Source organism: Capronia coronata, assembly GCF_000585585.1.
Source record: "Capronia coronata CBS 617.96 chromosome Unknown acBCG-supercont1.1, whole genome shotgun sequence".
In the NCBI taxonomy this organism is placed as follows: Eukaryota; Fungi; Ascomycota; class Eurotiomycetes; order Chaetothyriales; family Herpotrichiellaceae; genus Capronia; species Capronia coronata.
Window position 1 is genome coordinate 2,481,472 of NW_006912893.1, and position 20,899 is coordinate 2,502,370.

The 20,899-nt window shown below is 54.0% G+C and overlaps 8 protein-coding genes across 8 annotated transcripts; 4 read left to right on the forward strand and 4 right to left on the reverse strand.

Annotated features, from left to right (window-relative positions):
- Positions 1-247: 247 nt before the first annotated feature.
- A1O1_00877 (uncharacterized protein) lies at positions 248-1,281 on the forward strand (the record flags this gene model as incomplete). The annotated part of the gene is made up of 4 exons (XM_007721792.1): positions 248-804; positions 853-932; positions 985-1,064; positions 1,114-1,281. The coding sequence occupies 4 exons, from the start codon at positions 248-250 to the stop codon at positions 1,279-1,281; spliced, it is 885 nt and encodes a 294-aa protein (XP_007719982.1).
- A 300-nt stretch (positions 1,282-1,581) lies between these two features.
- Positions 1,582-2,958, reverse strand: A1O1_00878 (uncharacterized protein; the record flags this gene model as incomplete). Its single annotated transcript, XM_007721793.1, has 1 exon — positions 1,582-2,958. The coding sequence occupies one exon, from the start codon at positions 2,956-2,958 to the stop codon at positions 1,582-1,584; it is 1,377 nt and encodes a 458-aa protein (XP_007719983.1).
- A 498-nt stretch (positions 2,959-3,456) lies between these two features.
- On the forward strand, positions 3,457-6,618 carry A1O1_00879 (uncharacterized protein; the record flags this gene model as incomplete). Its single annotated transcript, XM_007721794.1, has 1 exon — positions 3,457-6,618. The coding sequence occupies one exon, from the start codon at positions 3,457-3,459 to the stop codon at positions 6,616-6,618; it is 3,162 nt and encodes a 1,053-aa protein (XP_007719984.1).
- Positions 6,619-7,109: 491 nt separating this feature from the next.
- On the reverse strand, positions 7,110-8,933 carry A1O1_00880 (uncharacterized protein; the record flags this gene model as incomplete). The annotated part of the gene is made up of 1 exon (XM_007721795.1): positions 7,110-8,933. The coding sequence occupies one exon, from the start codon at positions 8,931-8,933 to the stop codon at positions 7,110-7,112; it is 1,824 nt and encodes a 607-aa protein (XP_007719985.1).
- A 694-nt stretch (positions 8,934-9,627) lies between these two features.
- A1O1_00881 (aspartyl-tRNA(Asn)/glutamyl-tRNA (Gln) amidotransferase subunit B) lies at positions 9,628-11,468 on the forward strand (the record flags this gene model as incomplete). The annotated part of the gene is made up of 2 exons (XM_007721796.1): positions 9,628-9,946; positions 10,003-11,468. 2 exons carry the CDS (start codon positions 9,628-9,630, stop codon positions 11,466-11,468), a joined length of 1,785 nt encoding a protein of 594 aa, XP_007719986.1.
- Positions 11,469-12,014: 546 nt separating this feature from the next.
- Positions 12,015-13,118, reverse strand: A1O1_00882 (arginase; the record flags this gene model as incomplete). Its single annotated transcript, XM_007721797.1, has 1 exon — positions 12,015-13,118. One exon carries the CDS (start codon positions 13,116-13,118, stop codon positions 12,015-12,017), a length of 1,104 nt encoding a protein of 367 aa, XP_007719987.1.
- A 1,499-nt stretch (positions 13,119-14,617) lies between these two features.
- A1O1_00883 (uncharacterized protein) lies at positions 14,618-17,602 on the reverse strand (the record flags this gene model as incomplete). The annotated part of the gene is made up of 1 exon (XM_007721798.1): positions 14,618-17,602. The coding sequence occupies one exon, from the start codon at positions 17,600-17,602 to the stop codon at positions 14,618-14,620; it is 2,985 nt and encodes a 994-aa protein (XP_007719988.1).
- Positions 17,603-19,317: 1,715 nt separating this feature from the next.
- Positions 19,318-20,697, forward strand: A1O1_00884 (uncharacterized protein; the record flags this gene model as incomplete). Its single annotated transcript, XM_007721799.1, has 3 exons — positions 19,318-19,369; positions 19,508-20,403; positions 20,476-20,697. 3 exons carry the CDS (start codon positions 19,318-19,320, stop codon positions 20,695-20,697), a joined length of 1,170 nt encoding a protein of 389 aa, XP_007719989.1.
- Positions 20,698-20,899: the final 202 nt, after the last annotated feature.

The following is a 20,899-nucleotide window of genomic DNA, read 5'->3' on the forward strand; positions in this document are numbered from 1 at the left end:
TGCGGGGCCTCCGCAATATATGCGCGACATCCGGCAGCACAATGCCAGTTCCATGGATAAAGAGCAGCCCCTCAAATGCCGGAATCACATCACAATCCCCAAGTGGTGCTTCCAGTCGGACTAGTCGTCGCGCTCCAATCTATTCCTACTCCTGCTACTACTGTTACGACGTCTCTTTCTCCTCGTCCTCGATTTTAGGTCCCGGCCCTCTGTACTGTGTAGGGATTGCTTCTTCTCGCTGGTAATCATGGCTGCTATTCAAGACCAGCTCAACCGTGGCGCCGTCCCCAACCACATCTCTAACGTCTGTCCCAAAGGCACAAAGTTTCATGTGCTGGAAGTTGGATGGCTGGAATGCGACGAGGGCTTCGTGGTGCGTGGGGGCAACACTAGTCTGAAGAGCACCGAGGGCAAGTCCTTTGTCAACAAGCGGAGGGAGCTGCCCATGTATTGTATCCTGATCGAACATCCCCACGAAGGCCTTGTTCTGTGGGAGACAGGCTGTGGAAAAGACTATCCCGAGGTCTGGGGGCCTGCCTTGAGCGATGTTTTCACCCGCGTCAAATACGAGCCCAGACATGAGCTTAAGGCGGCGGTCGAAGCTACGGGGAACAAGCTCGAGGACGTCAAGAAAATCATCATTGGTCATCTGCATCTCGACCATGCTGGAGGCTTGGACATGTTCTTGGATAGGAAGGATGTCGAGATCTGGGTCCATGACAAAGAGCTCAAATCGGCATTTTGGTCCGTTGCAACGGGAGCAGATACGGGAGTCTATCTTGAGCATTACCTGAAACTGAGCTTGTAAGTGTCCTGGCGAGAGGGCGGAAAGCGTGATCTGATATGCAACAGCAACTGGAAGACCTTCGATGACCGAACGTTCGACTTCTGCCAGGGCATCACGTTGCATCACTTGCCGGGCCATACTGACGGTAGGACGACCTCAACGATTGAAAGCAGAGCAAATCTGACTCTGCCATATAGGTTTGATTGGAATGCAGATCAACATGCCAGACAGCGGCACCTTCTTGTTTATTAGTGACCATTGCCATGTCATTGAAAATGTAAGCGTAACAGCCTCCGCAGCAGTCCTAGGTTGACCATTGAGTACAGTGGCGCGACGGAATTCCTCAAGGCTGGCTTGCAAGAGATCACCCTGCATGGTTCCAAAGCACACAACGGCTGAAGCAGCTGGAGAGGACAACCAGAGGACGAGTGATCCCGGGACATGACAAGGAAACATTCCTCGACTTGGTCAGCAAAGGTAGCGCGTATACTTGATCTTGCCAGTGTAGGTTGATGGCCAGTCGGTCATGACATGCATAGTACAAAGCGACATTGATACGCTGATGCTCTCCGGTTGTCTGGACGTCGCTTCCGAGGCCTTTGGTAGATGAATCCTCCATAATGTCGAGCGTTTGATCTTCAGGCACACGAAGGAGTAATAGCTTCCGCTCGCGGCAGATTGCCAGATTTACCCTGCCAACGGATCCGTTCCAATGAAATCGGCGCTGGCTGAGTTATAGACACACACAGTCGACTGTTGCTCGACTTCGAAAAGTGGTCACATAGGATCAATCGTTAACCATTGGACGACTCCTTTTCTGCCATGGACCACTGGGAGGAGGTGAGAGAAGACTCAAACATATCGGGGTTCTCCTCTGAAGGCTCATCTTGTGGTGATTCGGGTTTCTCTTCGGCTGTAAGAGAGAAAACAACCGACTTTCCATTCTTGTTGCTTGTCCTCCTCTCGACGAGAACATCGCCACTCCAGGGTCGACATCTGTACACGGTCTCTCCACAGCGCAAGCATGTCCATCCTCCTCCTTCTTCAGCCTCGATCTTCGTTGCTATGCATACAAAACAGTAGAGGCAGCTGCAAGGAATCGTCTCGTAGGGATTGACAATGTCGGTAGTGGCAGAGCCGATCACACCACCTCCTGCTCCCGTATTGGCCCCAAGTATTTCGGCCTCGGACGTCGATGTTGGGTTTTGATCCTGGTAGCAGATGGCGCATGTCCTCTCCGGAAGGAATGATAGCGGTCCGGTCTTGATCTTTTGGTCTTCGGCCTCCGAATTTTCCGATCTCATGGCATCTTTAGCCCTTTTCCATGCCCTGGAAAGCCACCTCCGCCACCGACTGATGCCAACCAAGGGAAGCAGAAACAACAAGAATTCCGTGAAAGCATGCCAGACAAGCTGACGGTTGAGATACTCAAAGGACACCTCCCGGCTCACTTGGTTGGACGGCGAGACGAGTCTCAAGCGGAGAAGACGGTCGGTGAGGGTCCGATAGCGCCCATTGACAAGAAACACCAAGAATGAGCAGAATGCAGCGATGGAGTGGGTGGTCGAGACCAAAGAGGTGAGGCGCATCAGCCTCTGCGCCGCCTCTGAAGGGCTGGTATAACCTCGCTCTTGATCAATTAGCCAGTCCTGCCACTTATCCCAACCGTATCGTCCAAATATGGTGATAACCCCGTACAGACCCTTCTGCCATCTTGTCGGCTTCGGTAGTGCTAGACTGGCCTTTCGAGCGTCGGCGTATCGTAGATTCTGCAAGGAGGCGCCATAAGAGGCATCGTTGTCCCATATGGAGAGTTTGAACAGGGCGACCCTCAGGCCGAGGAGAATCTCTTGCGACCAGTCATCCTGCAGATGTGACCCCAGATATTTGAGCGCATCTCCGACCTGTGTCTTCAACAGCCCTAACAGTTCCTCGTCAAGCAGTTCCGCATCGACCTGGCCTACTCGAAAGGCGGGCCTTGTACCCTCGGAGTCTACCAAAGTCGACCAAAGGGAGGATAGTCCCGGCCGCAAGGAGTGCGCAACTCGGGATAGGGAAGCATGGGCACCAGCGATCTCGACTTGCTGTTGGCGTGCACGAGCTTCTTGTTGTTGGGCAGCTTGCCGTGCTAGGATTCGCTCTTGGGCAGCGGCAAAGCTGCCTGTTGACATGATATATGCATAAGGAAGGGAAGAAAGGTTGCGCAAGGTCAGCGTCCCGGTGACTTCATGTCGTGAGAACAGTTGAAATTGGTTTGTCGAGAGGGCGGGCAGTTCGCGCAGCCGAGGCAGGCTCTAAAGAATAGAGATAGTTGACATCCAAGGCTGAAGTAATATGCCTTGGTCTGACGGGCCCGTTTCAACAACGAACCAAGGACGCACAGCTTGAACGCGAATAAGATACAGGTCAGACAGTGCAATTCGGGAATGATACGCTGTTAATTGTCCCCGACTTATTTAACATGACACTAAGATGAAAGGGAACACTAACACTCCTTGTGATAGCCAATGAGGACTGGCCAGTCCTTTGTCTCACCATTCGTCTCAGAGCATCAATTTCTGAAAGAGTTGTTGCAACATCCACCGCCTCAGGTGCTGCTTTTCAGTATCCTACCTGCTCCTCTCCAGTGTCATGCTCAGATATCCCACTTAGCACTGGGTGCAGCAGATATGCCCTCCTTCACCATAGAGGCGGAAGGCGAAAGAAACCCGCTGACAAGAGATCTGGTCATCTCAACCCTCACTAATGCTTCTCAGCCTACGGCTCACGCCTTAAAAGCGGTCACTCAGCAGATCGGGAATTGGGAAAAGACACCTGGTTACTATGCTCTTCTCCAAGATGTCTATGCCGATCTATCACTCCCCAACGATGTTCGCTTTCAAGCCATTATTCAGCTCAAGAACGGCATTGATAAATACTGGCGGAAGACATCCTCCAATGCCATTGACAAGCATGAGAAAGAGCAGATCCGGACCAAAGCGATAGAAGCAGGGGACCGCGAGCCGGTTCCTGCTCTTGCTCTCCAGAATGCATTGATGTTGGCGAAAATCGTCCGGTACGAATTTCCCCAGGATTGGCCTGATGTTATCACAGTCATCACGCAGCAACTCCGTGTTGCCAATCAAGACCCTTCAGCAGGCTTGTACACATCCAACATCTTGACCATCACATTGCAGATCATCAAAGAACTGGCCTCAGGGCGATTACAGCGGACAAAGAAGAGCTTACAACAAGTATCTCTGGAACTCCTTGAAGTCCTTGGGACCCTGTACATGAACCTGGTGGCGAGAGCTCAACTTGACTCAGCGCAGCCCGACCTCCCAAGTGCTCGCAACAGCCATTCAGCCCTCAAGACCCTGAGACGGCTTCTGGTCGTAGGCTTCGAAAGCCCACATCGCGAGCAGCATGTTCAACAATTTTGGCAACTTTTGCAGACACACCAGCAGTTATTCTGGACAGCCTACAACGGCAACCCTCCTGCAGAGGTGCAGGCCATGCTGTTGAAGCATCTGCTACAACTGGCGAAGCTATATCTCGATATGGCTCGAAGTCATCCGGCTTCTTTTGTCTTGCTTGGCTGCATGGACATTCTGAATCATTCCTGGAACATCGTCAGCAGAAGCGATGCCAAGTCAGCCTTGGCTGGAAGCTTTGACTGGGAAGTCTATCGCAACGGAGACGCGGACGAAGAGTCGCCGAACGAGAAGCTTTCACTGAAAGCTCTCCTGCTGTTTCGAGCATGTATGAAGATGGTATTCAATCCTGTGCAGACGTTCAAATACCAAACTCCGCAAGACAAAGAAGACAGGAAGAATGCTGTTGACTACGTGAAAAACACTGTTCTGACGCAGGACTTCGTGATTCGACTCATGGAGATTCTGGTGACCCAATATTTCGTGCTTCGACCCTCCGACCTGCGGGAGTGGGAGCAAGAACCCGATGAGTGGGAAAGACGTGAAGAAGAGATTGCAGATGCATGGGAGTTCTCGATCCGATCCTGTTCCGAGAAGCTATTCCTTGACCTCGTGATCAACTACAAAGAGTTGCTCGTGCCACAGTTACTGCAAGTCTTCTACCAGTACGCAAATACCTCCAACACCAATGTCCTGCTCAAAGACAGCTTGTACTCGGCGGTTGGAATTGCTGCGGCGTGTTTGGAAGATGTCCTCGACTTCAACACGTTCCTGAAAACAACACTGGTGCCAGAAGTTCAGATGAAGCACCCGAACTACAACATCCTACGACGGCGCACAGCCATTCTCCTAGGCCAATGGGTACCTATGAAACCAGAAACCCTCGACCGCGTCGCTGTCTACCAGATCTTCACCCACTTGCTCTCCAGCAATGAACAGCTAAATGACCATGTTGTTCGTGTCACAGCCGGCCGTCAACTGCGACTTGTGCTCGAACCGTTCGAATTCAAGTTCTCGGACTTCCAGCCATATGCCACGCCTCTGTTGCAGAGTCTGATGTCTCTGATTGCTGAGACGGAACTGTCAGAAACGAAGATGGCACTGCTAGAGACCGTGAGAGTTGCAGTCACCAAGCTGGAAGGCCACATCGAACCATATGCGGGAGGCATCATGTCCATGCTACCACCGCTATGGGCAGAGTCGGGCGAGGAACATCTCATGAAGCAAGCCATATTGACGATGATTACGGCGATTGTCAACAGTCTCGGCCAGAAAAGCCTGACTTACCATAATGCCATCTTGCCAATCATCCACGACTCCGTCCAGCCGGAATCAGAAGCCATTGTGTACCTGCTGGAGGAAGCGCTCGACCTCTGGACAGCGATCCTCCAGCAGACGCCAACCAACCAAGCGTCGCCAGAGCTCCTTGCCTTGTCACAATCACTCCTCCCACTGCTCGAGATGGGCAGCGACCTGCTAAGACAGATATTTGAGATCGTGGAGTCCTACATCATCCTGTCCCCCGGAACGGTGTTGTCACCGGCATTCCTGCCATCGCTTCTCACGTCACTGAAATCCCTCCTACCAATGCTTTCGACCAGTCGAGCTCGAGACGCCTCTCTGGCGCCCCACGTGCTGGAGAATCTTGTCGCAACGATATCCCTGGAATCGTACTCTGCACTAGACCCGCAGCAAGCGCTGAACTATCTTCTCGAATCGATGCTCAGCACAGGCTATCTCGCAACCCTTCTCGAGCTCGTGAAAGGAGCATATGAATACCATGAGCACCCACGACCGAATGTCCGACCGCCGGAGATCATCGGACCCGGAGAGACGAGCCTCTTCACCTTATTGTCTCGCATTGCACTTCTCTCTCCAGACAAACTGGTACAAGCCGTCACCGCAGCCAATGTCATTTCAACATCGACCTCTACGCCCACAACAATCCCACCATCTCCCATGCACTGGTTGTTGATCGAGTGGATGCAGCAGATCGACAGCATCGGCGACATCCTGCGCAAGAAACTCCAGGTTCTCGCTCTGACCAACCTCCTGACCGTGACAACACCTCCGTTCCCGCAGCTGATGTTCGAACACCTCCAGTCTTTGCTCACCGTCTGGACCGACATTGTCGTCGAATTGCGCGAGGAGGCAGCCGACGACAGCGAGGGCGACTACCTGTGGCATAACAGGCCGGGAGACGTCCCCGAGTGGCCGGACGCGACGCCCGAAGACAGCCGCAAGCGAGCCGTCAGCAACCAAGATCCTATCTACACTTTCAATATCCGCCATTTAATCGCTGCCAGGTTGCGGCATGCCATGGAATCGGCTGGTGGTCCTGCGGCGTTTGAGCACGAATGGCTCAGCCGTATTGACTCGGCCGTGCTTAAGGCGTTTATCGACTTGAAGTTGTTGTAAGGCCGTCCAGGGTGAGCCCAACCCCAGGTGGAAAGGGTAGAGATGCCGTGAGGGGTCTGATGCGATTAATTCAGGCGTGTCTGAGGTCACGCTCATCGCGCGTGGGTTGGACGAGAAGACGAGAAGACGAGAAGACGTCGACGAGGTCATTGGATCCACAATTGGTACGGGGTTGATGTGCGAACAGAGGTGACAACGGGGACTCTTGCTACATTCACTACTGAGGTGAACAGCACTACCGGCGCTTTGGAAGTCACCTGCAGTGTCTTGCGGAAGAGCCTTTTCTTAGCCAGTCGAGCCCTCGCTTTATGAGATAGGTACTGCACCATTAGATGATATGGTTCTACCCCCTTTAGCAAGCATAGCCATGCAGTAATCGCACTGATCAATCAAACATTGGCATCAACCATCGACCATTGATCTGGATGATTTGAATCAAGTAAGCCGTCTCCTATCAATGCAATGACAATACAGTAAGATTTCCCTCCCTTCTACGGCGAACTCTTTATAGTTGGCGCCTTCTTCAGCCCGACATGATAGCGCATGAACAGCGTATCGATGAAATGATCATGTCTAATCCCCGGCGGTTTCGCGCGTGCAAACTCGTCCAACGCATCCTGTGGCCTATATCCCATCCTCTCGATAAGATAACAAGCGATAAAAAATCCCGTCCTATTGTACCCATAATGGCAATGGACGCCGATGGCTTTCTTGTCGTGGCCCTTTTCACTGCGCAGCCGATCCACCAGTGCAATGAACTCCGCCACCTCGACCAGCGTCGGTGGGATCTTGCTGACGGTCGGGAACTTGTGGTATTCGATACCGCCGCGCTCGAGGGCCTTCGTGTCGTACACAGGACTGTCGTGCGAGATGTCGATGACCGCGAAGATCTTGTCCCGCCATCTCCGCACGAAGACGGATGGGGTGTGTTCTTCGTCTTGTTCGCGCAGGGTCTTCAGGGCACGGAACATCCCGTCCGGGCCGATGGGGCCGGACACGGGCATGACTTTCTTCCATTTCTCGAGGTTCTTGACGTCCCATTTGCCGGACGTTGTTAGCTGCTGCAGTTGCCAGCCGAGTGAGAGTTGGGGGGAGACGTAGCGGGCTAGGAAGTCTTCGATCAGGCCCGCGACTGTGCGGTAGGTGGAGTGGTCGTACATGAGGGCGTGGGCCGCGGGGGATGGGAGGATCGCTGTTTTGACGATGGTTGAGTTGTGGCTTGACATTTCGCTGGTTGACGGGCGCGTGCCGTATATAGTGTCGTTGGCTGTTGGCTCGTGTTTCGTAGTAGGCGAAGAGTCTTCTCTGGCATCGTCGAGTGGGCCTGGAGGGACTGATTCAGAGGTCTCGGGTTCAGAGGGGGAATGTGGTTCCGACTCGGCCACTGGTACTGATTTGCTCTTGCTGAGCGCGTTTTGCGCGTTTTGCTCCATGGGCTTTTGTAGAAAAGAAACGATTTTCGTCACCTCGCCAGGTTTGGTGACTGTGTCTGATTCCCCCGCGATGAGGAATAAGGGTACCTTTATCTTGTCCCATACTTCTTTGCCCGGAAGCCCGCCGTGTGGATCGCCATGAGTATCATATTGGGGCAGGCAGCCTAACGCGGATCTCTTCCAGACCGGCGTCTTGTAGCTCTTGTTGAACGATAGCTGCAAACGTCGCAGGTCTACTCCTGCGGTCTTTCCAGCCATTCGTTCCACACTTCTGGAGTTGACGCCCCCTCTTCTATCCAGCAGTCGTAAGATGTCAAGCACCGTGTCTGGAAGTGACAGTAGGCGTCGAGCCGAAGCTGTCTCAGACTGTGTTGGTGGGGTGGCTTTCGGGCATATGCCGATCATTCCCTCCACGGCAAACGGGAGTTGCTTGTCAATTGTCAATTTGGCGGCGATTGAACAGCCCATGCTGTGTCCGATCAAGACCACTTTCTGATGGTTGTGCTCACGGCACACTTGTTCGATAGCCGTCCGCCATAGATCAGTGGACGACTCGAACGTGTATGCCTCAAAGTCCTTTGGCGAAAATTCGGACTGGCCATGGCCAGGCAGCTCTATGCCGAAACATGGCGCTATGTTCACGAGGCTGTTTAGCAGAGGCCCGAATTGAGGTAAGGATCCACCCAGTCCATGGATGAACACTAGTAGGGGAAGGTCTGCAATGGCCTGGAGCTTTTGGGAGTGAGCGTGTGGGTGATAGAATGTCCTGATTGCAGGGTATTCGACGTGGTCCGTCTTGTAGGATTGCACGTTCGAGTGCTCCTTCAACAGAGGAGCGTCGCCTTCTGACGGTCGCTGGTCATCCGTGGGCTTTCTGCTCATGAAAAGGTACGACCCAGTGAAGCAGAGTGCACCAGCACCCAGGAACACGCCGATGGCGAAGGACGTAGCCATGGCCGGTCCCTGCCTTGGCCGATCAAACGGCCCAGCCCTGGGACGCTGGGGAATGAATCAATACTGGTGTTATTGATACCCACACCACATGGAGTCTTATCCGAACTGCAGCCGCAGCCGCAAGGGCGAGGTGTCCGTATCGAGGACACGAAACGAGGAAACAAGCGGGAGATGATAGTGTACAGCCCCTTGGGTTTCGTTCAGTGTAGAAGACTGGGACTTCTAGTCACGAGATAACGGCAGCACCAGCATAATTTTGGACGGAAGATACAATCCTTGGTGCAAGAGCATCACAGCCGTGAAGTATCTCGAAGAGGATCCCTTGGTCGCATAAAATCTGTGTCAAGGCTGGAAAATATTGGTCGATCCGCGTCCGATATCGAGTTGAATCCCCATCTGTGCCATGTTTACAACAACTGACGTCGAATGTGAGAACTGCGGAGCATAAGGGTAGAGACGTATAGTATACGGCAGAGCAAGAGAACTGCGGGAGAATTAGTAAATGTTCCAAACGCCATTGATAGATTCACATCGTGACCATTGTCGGTTCATCCCTCGCATATCTAGTTTCTTCTCTCAACCTTGCAGCTATCCCGTCGATGCTGGGGAGCCGCGGCAGCCTATGCAGCAAAGATGGATGAGTCGGACTCTCCATTGCTTCAGACATGGGCGGCTTGTTCAGCTAAATCGCTATAACACCTCGAATTTCAGTTCGCCTAGACGCTTGCTCAATGTGCATTTGCGCAGCTTTCATTGCTCTGAGCCACGATGGCAGGACGACAGTGCGCCTCTTCGCAAGGAGCTGAAAGATGCTGCAAAGGCGGCGAGGAAGGCTGCCGCAGCTGTGCCGCCTGAGAGTCCGGACATCCTCCCTGACTGGGAATTGACGGTGGGCATTGAAATCCATGCTCAGCTCAATGCGGCACGCAAGCTATTTTCAAGTCAGTAACAGATTTTACTCTTCTGGTCCTCAAAACTCCTCACTGACGCTCCATAGCTGCAGATACGTACCCAGCATCGGAGCCAAACAGTCACATATCTGCATTTGACATAGCCTTGCCCGGCAGCCTGCCTGTGTTTCAGCCGGCCGTTGTTCTGCCAGCGCTTCGCGCAGCCATCGCATTGCAATGCACGATACTCACCAAAAGCACCTTCGATCGCAAACATTACTTCTACCACGACCAGCCTGCAGGCTATCAGATCACGCAGTATTACACCCCTTTCGCTGTGCAAGGCCATGTTGTCCTAACGTCCGAGGACGGTCTTGAGGATGGCCGTGAAGTCGTGGTCAACATCAAGCAAGTGCAACTGGAGCAAGATACTGCTCGAAGTCAAGAAGAGGACAGCAGCACCACATTGATAGACTTCAATCGCTGCGGTCAGGCCTTGATCGAGATCATTTCGCTTCCGGAACTGCACTCCCCACGCGAAGCCGCCGCTTATGTCCGCAAGGTCCAGTCAATGCTGTATGCTGTTGACGCAGTCACCACAGGTATGGAACAAGGGGGGCTTCGAGCCGACGTCAACGTTTCTGTGCGCCGTCGGGATGTGCTCGACGGAGGATTTTCCTACGCGGGAATCTCTGGTCTAGGGCAGCGGACGGAAATCAAGAACCTGAGCACGTTCAAGGGCATCGAGGACGCAATCAAAGCCGAACGAGATCGTCAGATCAGCCTCATTGAAAGCGGTGGAGTCGTGGAAGGGGAAACTCGTGGCTGGTCTATTACCAAACCCCACGAGACTCGAAGACTGCGCGGAAAAGAGGGCGAAATCGATTACAGGTATATGCCAGATGCAGACATTCCGCCGCTCTACATCGGCACCGACTTGATCGGCTATGTTCGACGAACTTTGCCCCCCTTACCCACCGATCTGACCAAGATGCTGGTCGACGACTACGGTCTCTCGCCCACCGACGCAAGGACGTTGGTGTTGCTCGACGATGGTGAACGACTGATCTACTTCCAAAGAGTCGTTGCAGAGTTGGCGAGCCTCGCGGCGCATTCCGTGCCTCAAGCCGAACTCGGGAAAACGGCAGCGAACTGGGTGCTGCATGAACTCGGATCCCTGTTCTCGTCTGACGAACGGCCGTGGTCTAGCAAGGTTGTGCCGTTCGATGCCATGGCCGAGATCGTACACCGGCTCCGAGAGAAGCAGATCACCGGGGCCTCGGCGAAACTGATTCTCAAGTTGGTCTTTAACGGGGACAGGCGCCCGGTCTCCCAGATCGTGCGGCAGGAGGAGCTTGCCTTTTCGGAGATGTCGGCCGACGAGTATGATACCATTGCGAGGGAGATCGTCGAGAAGTTTCCTCAGCATGTCAAGGATATCGTGGAGAAAGGCAAGACCGGGAAGCTGCAGTTCCTCATGGGACAGATGATGAGACATCCGCGCAGAGGCGACATGCGAGCGCCGGATGTCGAGAAGGCTCTTCGCCAAGTTATATTCCAGGGGAAGCCATGAAAGGAAGACGCGGCGTCTGCTAGTCACCGATAGAGTGGTTGCCAGCTAGCTTGATCTCATACACTACTGCCTCGACTGTTTGCAGAGGTGTACCAAGCTCATCGAAATGGAAGCCCTCATCTCCAGCCAGGGACCGCCCCATGGCTGAGCAGAGATTCACTTGACGGGCTTCAAATCTAGATGTGTTCCTAGTTTTAATATTGAAGTCATTTTACAGCCGATGGGCTGCCCCAAGCACACCTAGTCTATCCAACACAATATCCATGATATATACATATACACAGCACTGAGTTCTAAGGGACACCCTTTTGTTTTCGCAGCCTGGCCAAGCAAACTTGCTCCTGCTTTTCGTTTCCATACCTACATGTAACTACATTAATTGCGCAGCATTTTTCCCGTGTCGAATGACTCCAAACACATCCGACTCGAGCGAGACCTTCCTCCCTCTTTCATTCCGTGATGTTTTTGACAATTGAAGCAAGAAGCGCCATCAAGCATCCCGTTTCAGCTTGTCTTGTTCTTTTCATACAATCTCTCTCTTGACATTTAAAGCAACGTATCTCCCAACGCACAGCGCACCAGACTAACGCCGGCTCTCACGGTCTCCGAGGCGCCGGCGACCTCGAGGTTCGGGTTAACCTCGACCAAATCCATAGCGACCAGCTGGCCAGTCTCATGGACACATTCGGCAATATAATCGCCCTCGCGCAGGGTCAGGCCTCCTCGGACCGGGGTGCCGGTACTAGGAGCCCACATGGGATCGAGGGCATCGACATCGAAGCTGAGGTGGATGGGAGTGTCGGCACCGATATGGGCGAGGGCCATTTCGACCACTCTTCCAATGCCGTGACGGTCGATGTCGTGCATGCTGAAGGCGCGGATGCCGTGGTCGCGCAGGATCTTCTTCTCGCCTCGATCGACGTCGCGGAGACCGATATAGACCAGTTTGCGCGTGCTGATTTTCTGCTCGTCCGTGAGCCAGCCGAAGATGTCGCGTTCCTGGGAGGTGGCCAGGCCCGTGGCGAAGGCGACGGGCATGCCGTGCACGTTGCCCGAGTCCGAGGTCTCGGGGGTGTTGATGTCGGCGTGGGCGTCGACCCAGATGACGGCCATTTCGCGTCCGTTGTACCGCTCGCGCACGGCTTTCGCGGTGCCCGCCAGTGTGCCGATCGCGATGCTGTGGTCGCCGCCCAGCGTCAGCACCATCCGCCCTTGCCGTGCTTGTTCGTACACCTGCGACGCCAGGGTCTCCGTCACCGCGGACACGGCCCGCGGGTTCTTCATGCCCCGGTGCGGCTCGTCCGACGCTGGCTTCATCTCGTTGTAGTTGCGCACTGAAGCGTCGCCGTGCAGTTTGTAGCCTAGGTCGTCGCGCAGTTGGTCGAGGAGCCCGGCTTGCACGAGCGCCGTCGGCGCCGCGTCCACGCCTTCTTTGCATTGGCCGCCGGAGAACCCGACTAATACCACGCCCAGGTCGGAGGGGTGCGGGAGGAACTTTTGTCGGATCGTCGACGGCGCAGAGGGAATGTCGTAGACTGGGGACGAGTGCCCGTTCGTGTGGCCATTGTCGGTGCCGTTGGTATGGCCATTGGCGTTGGCGTTGGCGTTGGCCGCTGAGGGGGATGTCTTTTCAAGCGCTTTGGGATGCATTTTGACGAGGTTTTGTCGGGGTATAGAAAGAACCGGACCGGCGGAAGGATATGTCGAGCTAGAAGCCTGGATAAGGGGAACGTAGGTCTCGGTGGTTGAACGGGTTGTTGCTGTTCTTTGTCCCAAAAGTGAATGCCGAAGACGAAGACGAAGACGGCCACCCAGCAGAATGCAGAACCAGAACCAGAAGCAGTGTCAGCGCAGCTGGTCAAGTGAAGTAAGGATGACTAGGAACAAATAATAGCCGTGCTTGTGTTTTTCCCCTAGTATGTACAGGAACAGGAACAAGAGAATGAATGAATGTAGGAGAGACCGAAAAGAGTGGATGGTCGAGTCGTTTTGTAGGCCCGTGAGAAGTCAAGCAAATATGGCAAATCGCATTCTTTTTCTATAGGATTATTGGGGCATCATCGCATCCCTGTACAGATGCATTTCATCATCCCAACCACTTAGTACTGGCCTGCGCTGACTCTTTACCCCCAATCTTACTCCTTTGTATTACTAGTATGCTACATCTGTTCACTCCTCCGACTAAGACCTCGATTCCTCCCTCACACCATCGCCGCCCACGAATACGATCAGCAGCGATGTCGGGCAGCTCGTCGCTGACACCATCCCTTCACGATTCCGGTCGCTGTTTCTGTGGGGGTTGCGTCCACTGATCGAATCCCGGCTCTACCGCAGACGTCGTCGCCACATTCCACCCCCTCTGACTCTTGACCCTTGACCCAGCAGCCGGATGGACGCATGGCCCCTAAGCGCAGGAATACGCGGATTGGTGGGACGCAGTACCATCAGGCTAGGTCGTTAAGTGACAACACTCCGTCCTCTTATCATCTCCACTTCCCCAAAGTACAGTTGTTGTCGAGACAATTTCATCGATTGCTAACAGGAATCAATTCCTGCTCAAAGGGCGTGAGATCCGGCCTGGCAAGAGGGGGAAAAGTCTGAAATCGTGTCATGTCGTGCTACAATCAATCCCACTACATCACATGGCCAACCCAGGAATTCGACTCCGTTGCGTAAGGACAAAGTCTTCCATTCGGCGTCTGGTTCGCCTACGATACCAATCGGCGCGATTTTGATATGCAGAGTACATCCCAACTCTGGATCCTGACTTCCACCGTCGCTACCCGACGTCTGCCACCTCAAAAGCTGTGTATAACTGAAAGTGCCGCCGTCCGGAAATGCCACTCTATAACAACGATGTCTGCTCAGCTGCGGCTCTCCGCGGTTCAGCTGGCCGGGTGACTGGGGCGCTGCTGTTGATTCAGTATACAACCTCCCATGCTAGGTCCTACGGGCCCAAGGCGTGGCTTCTCACTTGCACAGATGATGCCACTGTATCAGTGGCCTTCAGAGGCCTTTTCTGCAAGTGGAAGACGTGACTGAATGAAGTCGTCATAGCCGGTGAAGCACGGCGTATGGTCAACGGCATCATAGTGCAGCGAGAAATGGCTGCGCTGTCATCCTGACTCTGACTCCCGAGACCAAGCGACTCACTCGCGCCCTAAGTACTTCTTCAAGGTATGCTCCAGCTTGGACAAGGCCAACGGCTTCGGGAGAAAGGCGTCTGCACCCGCGGACATACATAATGCTTGTGCATCGGGCCCGACCACGGCAGTGGCCATGATGATGGGACGCCTTCGAGCCAAAGTTCCACGCACCTCCATCTCTCGGATCTCCTTGGTAGCCGTGATGCCGTCTTTGCGGGGCATGGACTGGTCCATCAAGACCAAATCGATGTCCTGATCGTGCTCAACAAGCTTCTCCACCGCCTCCTGTCCGTCGTTTGCCACGATGACATTGTATCCCAGCGTCTTCAACATCTTGATTCCGAGCTTTTGGTTGATCTTGTTGTCTTCCACCAAAAGTATGATCAGATCCTTCGTGGCTGAGTCGTCCTCTCTCAATAGATTTCCATTTACGTTGTCGACCACGTCCACCACCGGGGCGAATCGGACCGTCCGGTCACCAACCGATGCTTTCCCTGACTGCATCACCGAGATGATGTTTTCGATCATGCGGTGCCACACAAATGGTCTCCGAATGGGGATCACGTGTGCTGGAGGTATGGATCCGATCGTCCTATCCAGGAGTGATTGAGAGTCATATGATACCAGTACCAATTGGGTTTGTTGATATAGTAAGCGGTGAAGAAGCGTCGGGGATGCTTGCAGAAACGTGACATCTGTCCAGAAAAGCCCCGAAAAGCCAGACATGTCGTCGTCAGGGTCGGCGCGTACCGAATCCAATCCAAATGCTCTCCACGCCATCTGAAGGCCCTCGAAAAACCGCGCGTCCGAGGTACCATAAAATGCGATCCGCCGCTTCGATCCAAGTGCGTCCAAGAACCGGGGCGTGGCTGCAGGCTCAGAAACAGGGATGTTGACGATGAACGTACTCCCACACCGTTCCTCTCCCACGTTGTTCATTTGCCGGCATTTGCTGTCGACGTCGATGGTGCCTTGCATTTTTTCGAGCAATTGCTTGATGATGGCCAGTCCAAGCCCTGTGCCTCGCTCGGCACCTCTGGTCTGAGCCTGCTTGAACGGCTCGAAGAGATGCGGTTGGAACGATTCGGGGATTCCGAAGCCGGAGTCCTTGACAGTAACTTTTAGAGCTTCATCTTTCATTTCCACCAACAGGAGCACATATCCTGACTGGGTGAATTTGAGGGCATTGGTTAGAAGATTCATCAGGATGCGCTGCAGGTAAGTCTCGTCGAGAAACAAACACGTTGGGACTTCGGGGGCCACCACAATCATCAGTTCCGTGCCCACTTCCTCGTCCTTGTTGGGCAGAATGGTAAGAATTGACTCGCACACTTTTCGAAAGTCGAGACTCGTCGGGCGGCAAACCGCCTCACCCTTCTCCAACCGTGACCAGTCCAAGACATTGGCCGTGATCATGGACAGAGACCGGGTGGCTTGTTGTATGGCAAGCAGTAACAGTCGCGCCTCGTCACTCAACTCGGTCCGAGATAGCAAGTCGCTGTAGCCTTGTAGTTGGTGAAGGGGAGTGCGAATCTCGTGCGATGCCGATGCGATGAATTCGCTGCGTGCATGGGCAGCGGCTTCTGCGTTCTGTTTCTGCGCGAGGGCCGCCCAGAGCTTCCTTTTCGTATGAACAATCTCCGCCAACTTGTTACGCGCGACGGTGGCCGAATGTGCCAGCAGGCCATTCGCAAATATGCAGGTTACAATCGCAATGCAACTCACGGCCACCGCCAGGTTTGGCGGATAGCCACGATCTTCGCTCGGGCTGGCTCGGGACCAGAATGTGGTTGCGAACATGCCAGTGAAATGCTTGGCTGCAACTCCTGCGGCTGCAACCACGGAAAAGGCCAGTTGTTGGGTGAGATTGACCTCGATTTGCGGAATGAGAATGGCGCCCAGCGTACACACCAGCCAGCTGATCGATGCCGACAGAAGCACGATGAAGGGCTGGAAAGTGACATAGCCCTGGGGTATCTGCAGTGAGAAAATGCCCACGTAATGCATGGTCGTGATAGATAAAGACCACACAAATCCTTTGCAAAAGGTTCTCGGAGTTGCGCCATTGTATATCAATCCGGCAATGCCGGTCAGGGCATCTGTCGCAGACGAAGTGGTACTTCTTGAGCTCCTGAAGTTCATGAATCCCAGGAGGCTCAAGGTGCCCGTGCCGTCCGAGTACATGGTCGCAGAAGACCGTGCCGAAGCATCTTCCTCCACCGAACTTCTGGGGAGACTGTCGGTGTCATCCACGAAGTTCTCATGAAGAGCCAGATCGGACTGAGAAGCAACTGGCTTTCTTCCCACGGGGTTGGGGGAGCGACTCAGCGAGACGGATGGAGGGGTGCCAGTCTCAAGTCTGACAATAGAACCGTTCAACCCAGTGAAATGCTCTTCCAGAGGGCCCAGACTCATTCCGCGTCCGCGTCGAGGTCGAGCCAGGTGTCCGTTTGCGCGATCGCGTTCCAGCGCGGTGGTGTCCTCTAATTCATCGTCGTCTTCTGTAAGGTCTGAGGCGCGAGGCCCCAACAGAGCATCTGTACTTATATTTGTGTCATGAAACGGCAAGTCAAGATCTCCTGCTCTATCCCTTCTCCTGTCTGACCGGGCACTGCGCTTTCTTCTCTTCACTAAGCCCTGATATCGATCATGAAGGAGATCTGATGCTAAAGCAGCGAAAGTGAACGACACTGCCAGCGCGGCACTCAAGATGGTCAACGGGACATTCAAGCCGACACGGACATCCAGTTCGCAAGCCAAGGTGGCTATGAAGTGCAAGCTCCAGATGGAGCAGAAGCCGAAAGTCAGACTGCCCAGAATTGTCCATACCAAGACGCCGGAGAAGTATCGAGCGGTGCGTGCTTGACACATCATCTGAGTGGCTGTGAAGGCGCCGAGCAGTGACACTGCCATGGACGCAGCGATCAGAGTATAGTTCCACCGAGGCTCGAGGCGCCGTAATGCTGCTTCGAGCGGAACGTGTTCCATTGTTGTTTCTGAAGCCATGCCGGGCTGGCTTTCCCGTCAAGGTTCTTGTTTTTGAGTCGAATCGATCAGAGTCCTCCGCGACTCTAGCATGATGTTGTACCCTTCCGCCAACGTTCTCTCCCCCGTCCTCTTCCCCGTACTCTTCCTCTTTTTGTGCTAGCTATCCAAGGGTTTCCTTCGTCTCCGACAGCTTGATGTGGACATTGAGCGAAGTGACGGGTCGACGTAGGGCTGCGGCAGGAACTGGGTGCAAATGGCGGCAACGAATGCGCAATTGGCGTCCGCGAGCGCCGAGAGAGCAGTATAACGACGAGACTAACAGGACGGAAAAGGCGGGAATGTTGATGTTACGGACGTGGTTGGAATCCGATTAGTAGGAAGAAAACGACCACTGCAGTCTGCGGAAGAAGAAAGACTGACGACTGACTTCAGCATAACATTATTAACTGAAGTCTTTTCCGAGGTTACCCAGTCTGGAATTCGCTTCGCCCGTGCTCACATTGTTAGGGACAGAGGATCTGTCATGCTTGGACGGAAGTTGTCTGCCGGCCTCAAAAGGCCATTATTGATTGGCACTTTGGGCTCGATAGTAGAGGCAAGTACCGTCGCCTATTGTCGATTAGCGGAGACGCCACCAGGGACAAGACTCGTTAGATTCCTCTACCTCCTGACAGTTCTGCCAGTGGCACCCGTGCCATCGGATAGTACAGTATGCCTAAGGGAATAAACGTTGGATATCGGGGTCGCCGCCGCCCTAGAGCTTCTGGCGTCTTGCTGCGGGGGAAGTCCACCGAGACGAGTGGCTGCAGTATGTACCTAGGGAAGTATATACCTAGTAGCCTCCAGAAATGATGGGAGTCTCAGACCTGGTACGCCATTCCTATCGCGACTGAGAATATATCAGACTCGGAGTCTACACCAGTATCACTACTACGTAGGAGTAGACAAGGCTGGCATGGAGACGGCACTGCATGGCGCAGATCCCAGGCTGGTGAGGCCCATCAGGCTGAGTGTTGATCTTTGTGCAGACCAACAGTGAGGGTCCGCTTATGGACAGTAGTAGCTGTCCTTGACTGTAGATAAGGTACCTACTAGTGGCCAAACATATAGCTGGGGTTGGCTTCCCTGGCCCCTAAGAAGGGAATTTGGAGGAAGCCCAACAATGTCATCTCCACCTGCAACTGCTGGTATGATAGGCATTCCGATGGAAGGCATCCTAGGTCCAGGTGCCTATAGTCCACCTCGTACTATAGGTTGTACAATAAATAATAGGCGCCCATCCTAACCGCCGTCCCACCAACCATCTCCAGCTCCCTCGCTTTCTGCCATACAACTTGCAGTGAATGCCAACGACGAACCAAAGCATCTCAGCAGGTGAGATGAGGCCTTGGGAGCCTTACTAGTAGGCCCTGCATCTTCAATCGGCGGCTAACGCTCACTCGTCTCAGCCCGCGGCGTGAGATGGATAGATGCTACATCTACCTCCGTTCCTCCACATGGCCGTCGCTGGCCTCGGTCAAGTCAGCTTCTGATGCTATACTGGACGGTCTGACAACCACTGCTTGCTTCCGCCGTGTGCCTCAACACCTCACCCATGACTTGATTGAATCTCCTGAATTCCTGCACGCCTGTTAACTGCTTTGGACTATTCTGCTGCGCTGTCCTGCTCCCTTTGAGAGTGCCCCTCCCGTCTGGAACCCCAATCTTTTCGAGCCATGTCTTATCCTCCACCAGGGTCGGGACAACCACAAGGAGGATATTATCCTCGTATGCCTTCTCTTCCACACAATCTAGGAGTTCTAGCCGTGCGTGGCTAACCATCGCGTCAGCTCCTCCTGAGAATGGTCACTGTATGATTTCATCTGAAGACCTGATCCTCAGTATCAGCTGATACGCCCGATCTAGCGTTTCCGCCTCCGCCTTCACAACCAGCCAACAACTACTTCCCTCCGCCTCCTCCATCTGGTCCCTCACCAGGCCCTCATACCGACTACCCTCCCCCTCCTCCCTTCTTGTCGAATGTTGCCCACACCCCGTCCCCTCCTCCGCTTCAGCAACCGACGGCGCAAAGACCGTACAACTATGGCGGCGCTGTGCCGGCATCTGCACCAGCCCACCGGACAACCTTTGACCATGCCAGCCTCCATGACCGACAGCCTTCGTACAGCGGTCCTCCCCCGTCCCAATTTGCTGCTCCGCCGACGCCAGAACAACCACTGGCTTCTCCGAGGCTTCAGAAGCTTACCCAAGAGTTTGGCAATATGATGAGAGCCCCAAGCGGGCCGAAACTGCCGGGCGTCCCTGAGGGGAGTCAGTTCGTGGGCGCCCAAGCCACAGCGGCAGACGACATAGGGACGTTCAATGGAGGCTCGTACCGCATCTCGCACCGTGACTCCAACTCCATTCTGACCGTTCAACTGGCGATGGGGTGTCCTTTGACGGCCAAACCGGGGGCCATGATTGCCATGTCCCCCTCGATCACCCTGAAAGGAGCCGTCAAGTTCAGTATGAAGAAGTTGCTGATTGGAGGCGAGATGACCCATTCTACATTCACCGGTCCTGGCGAGCTGTTGCTGGCCCCCAGCAGCCTGGGCGATATCTCAATCCTTCATCTGGGCGGAAGTGACACTTGGAGTGTGGGGAGAGACGCTTTTCTAGCTTGCACGCAGGGCGTCATCAAGGAATACAAAAGTCAAGGGATCGGCAAGGCCATGTTTTCCGGCGAGGGCCTGTTCGTGTACAAGATGTCGGGAAGAGGCCTTCTGTGGATATCTACGTTCGGGGCGATCCTCAAGAAAGACGTGAGTGAAGCCACGTGCTACAGCAAGCCTCTGAAGGCCATAGCATCCCTACTGACTCGACGTGCAATCTAGCTTGTGGACGGTGAGAAATACATTGTCGACAATGGACATCTGGTGGCCTGGAACTGCAAATACATCCTCGAACGCGTGGCTAGCGGTGGCATCATCTCCGGCATGGCCAGTGGGGAAGGCCTGGTGTGCAAGTTCACTGGGCCCGGCACGGTTTACCTGCAAACGAGGAATGCCAGCGCCTTTTCTGCCTTTATGAGTGGACAGGCTGCTCAGGCGGTTTGAGACCAACCTTTGCTTACCGGAATTTGGCATTCGCAGTCGCCAAAGCCAGGAGCTGGGCTACTTCGACTGACCTTCATATACTTGATAATGTGCATTGCAGCGTTGTGAGAATGACATATGAGTCTATTGTGAAAAAGCCGGGCTTTTCTGCTTCTCCCGTTCCATTCAATACCAATTCTAAGGTACAATACTCGGCGTCTCG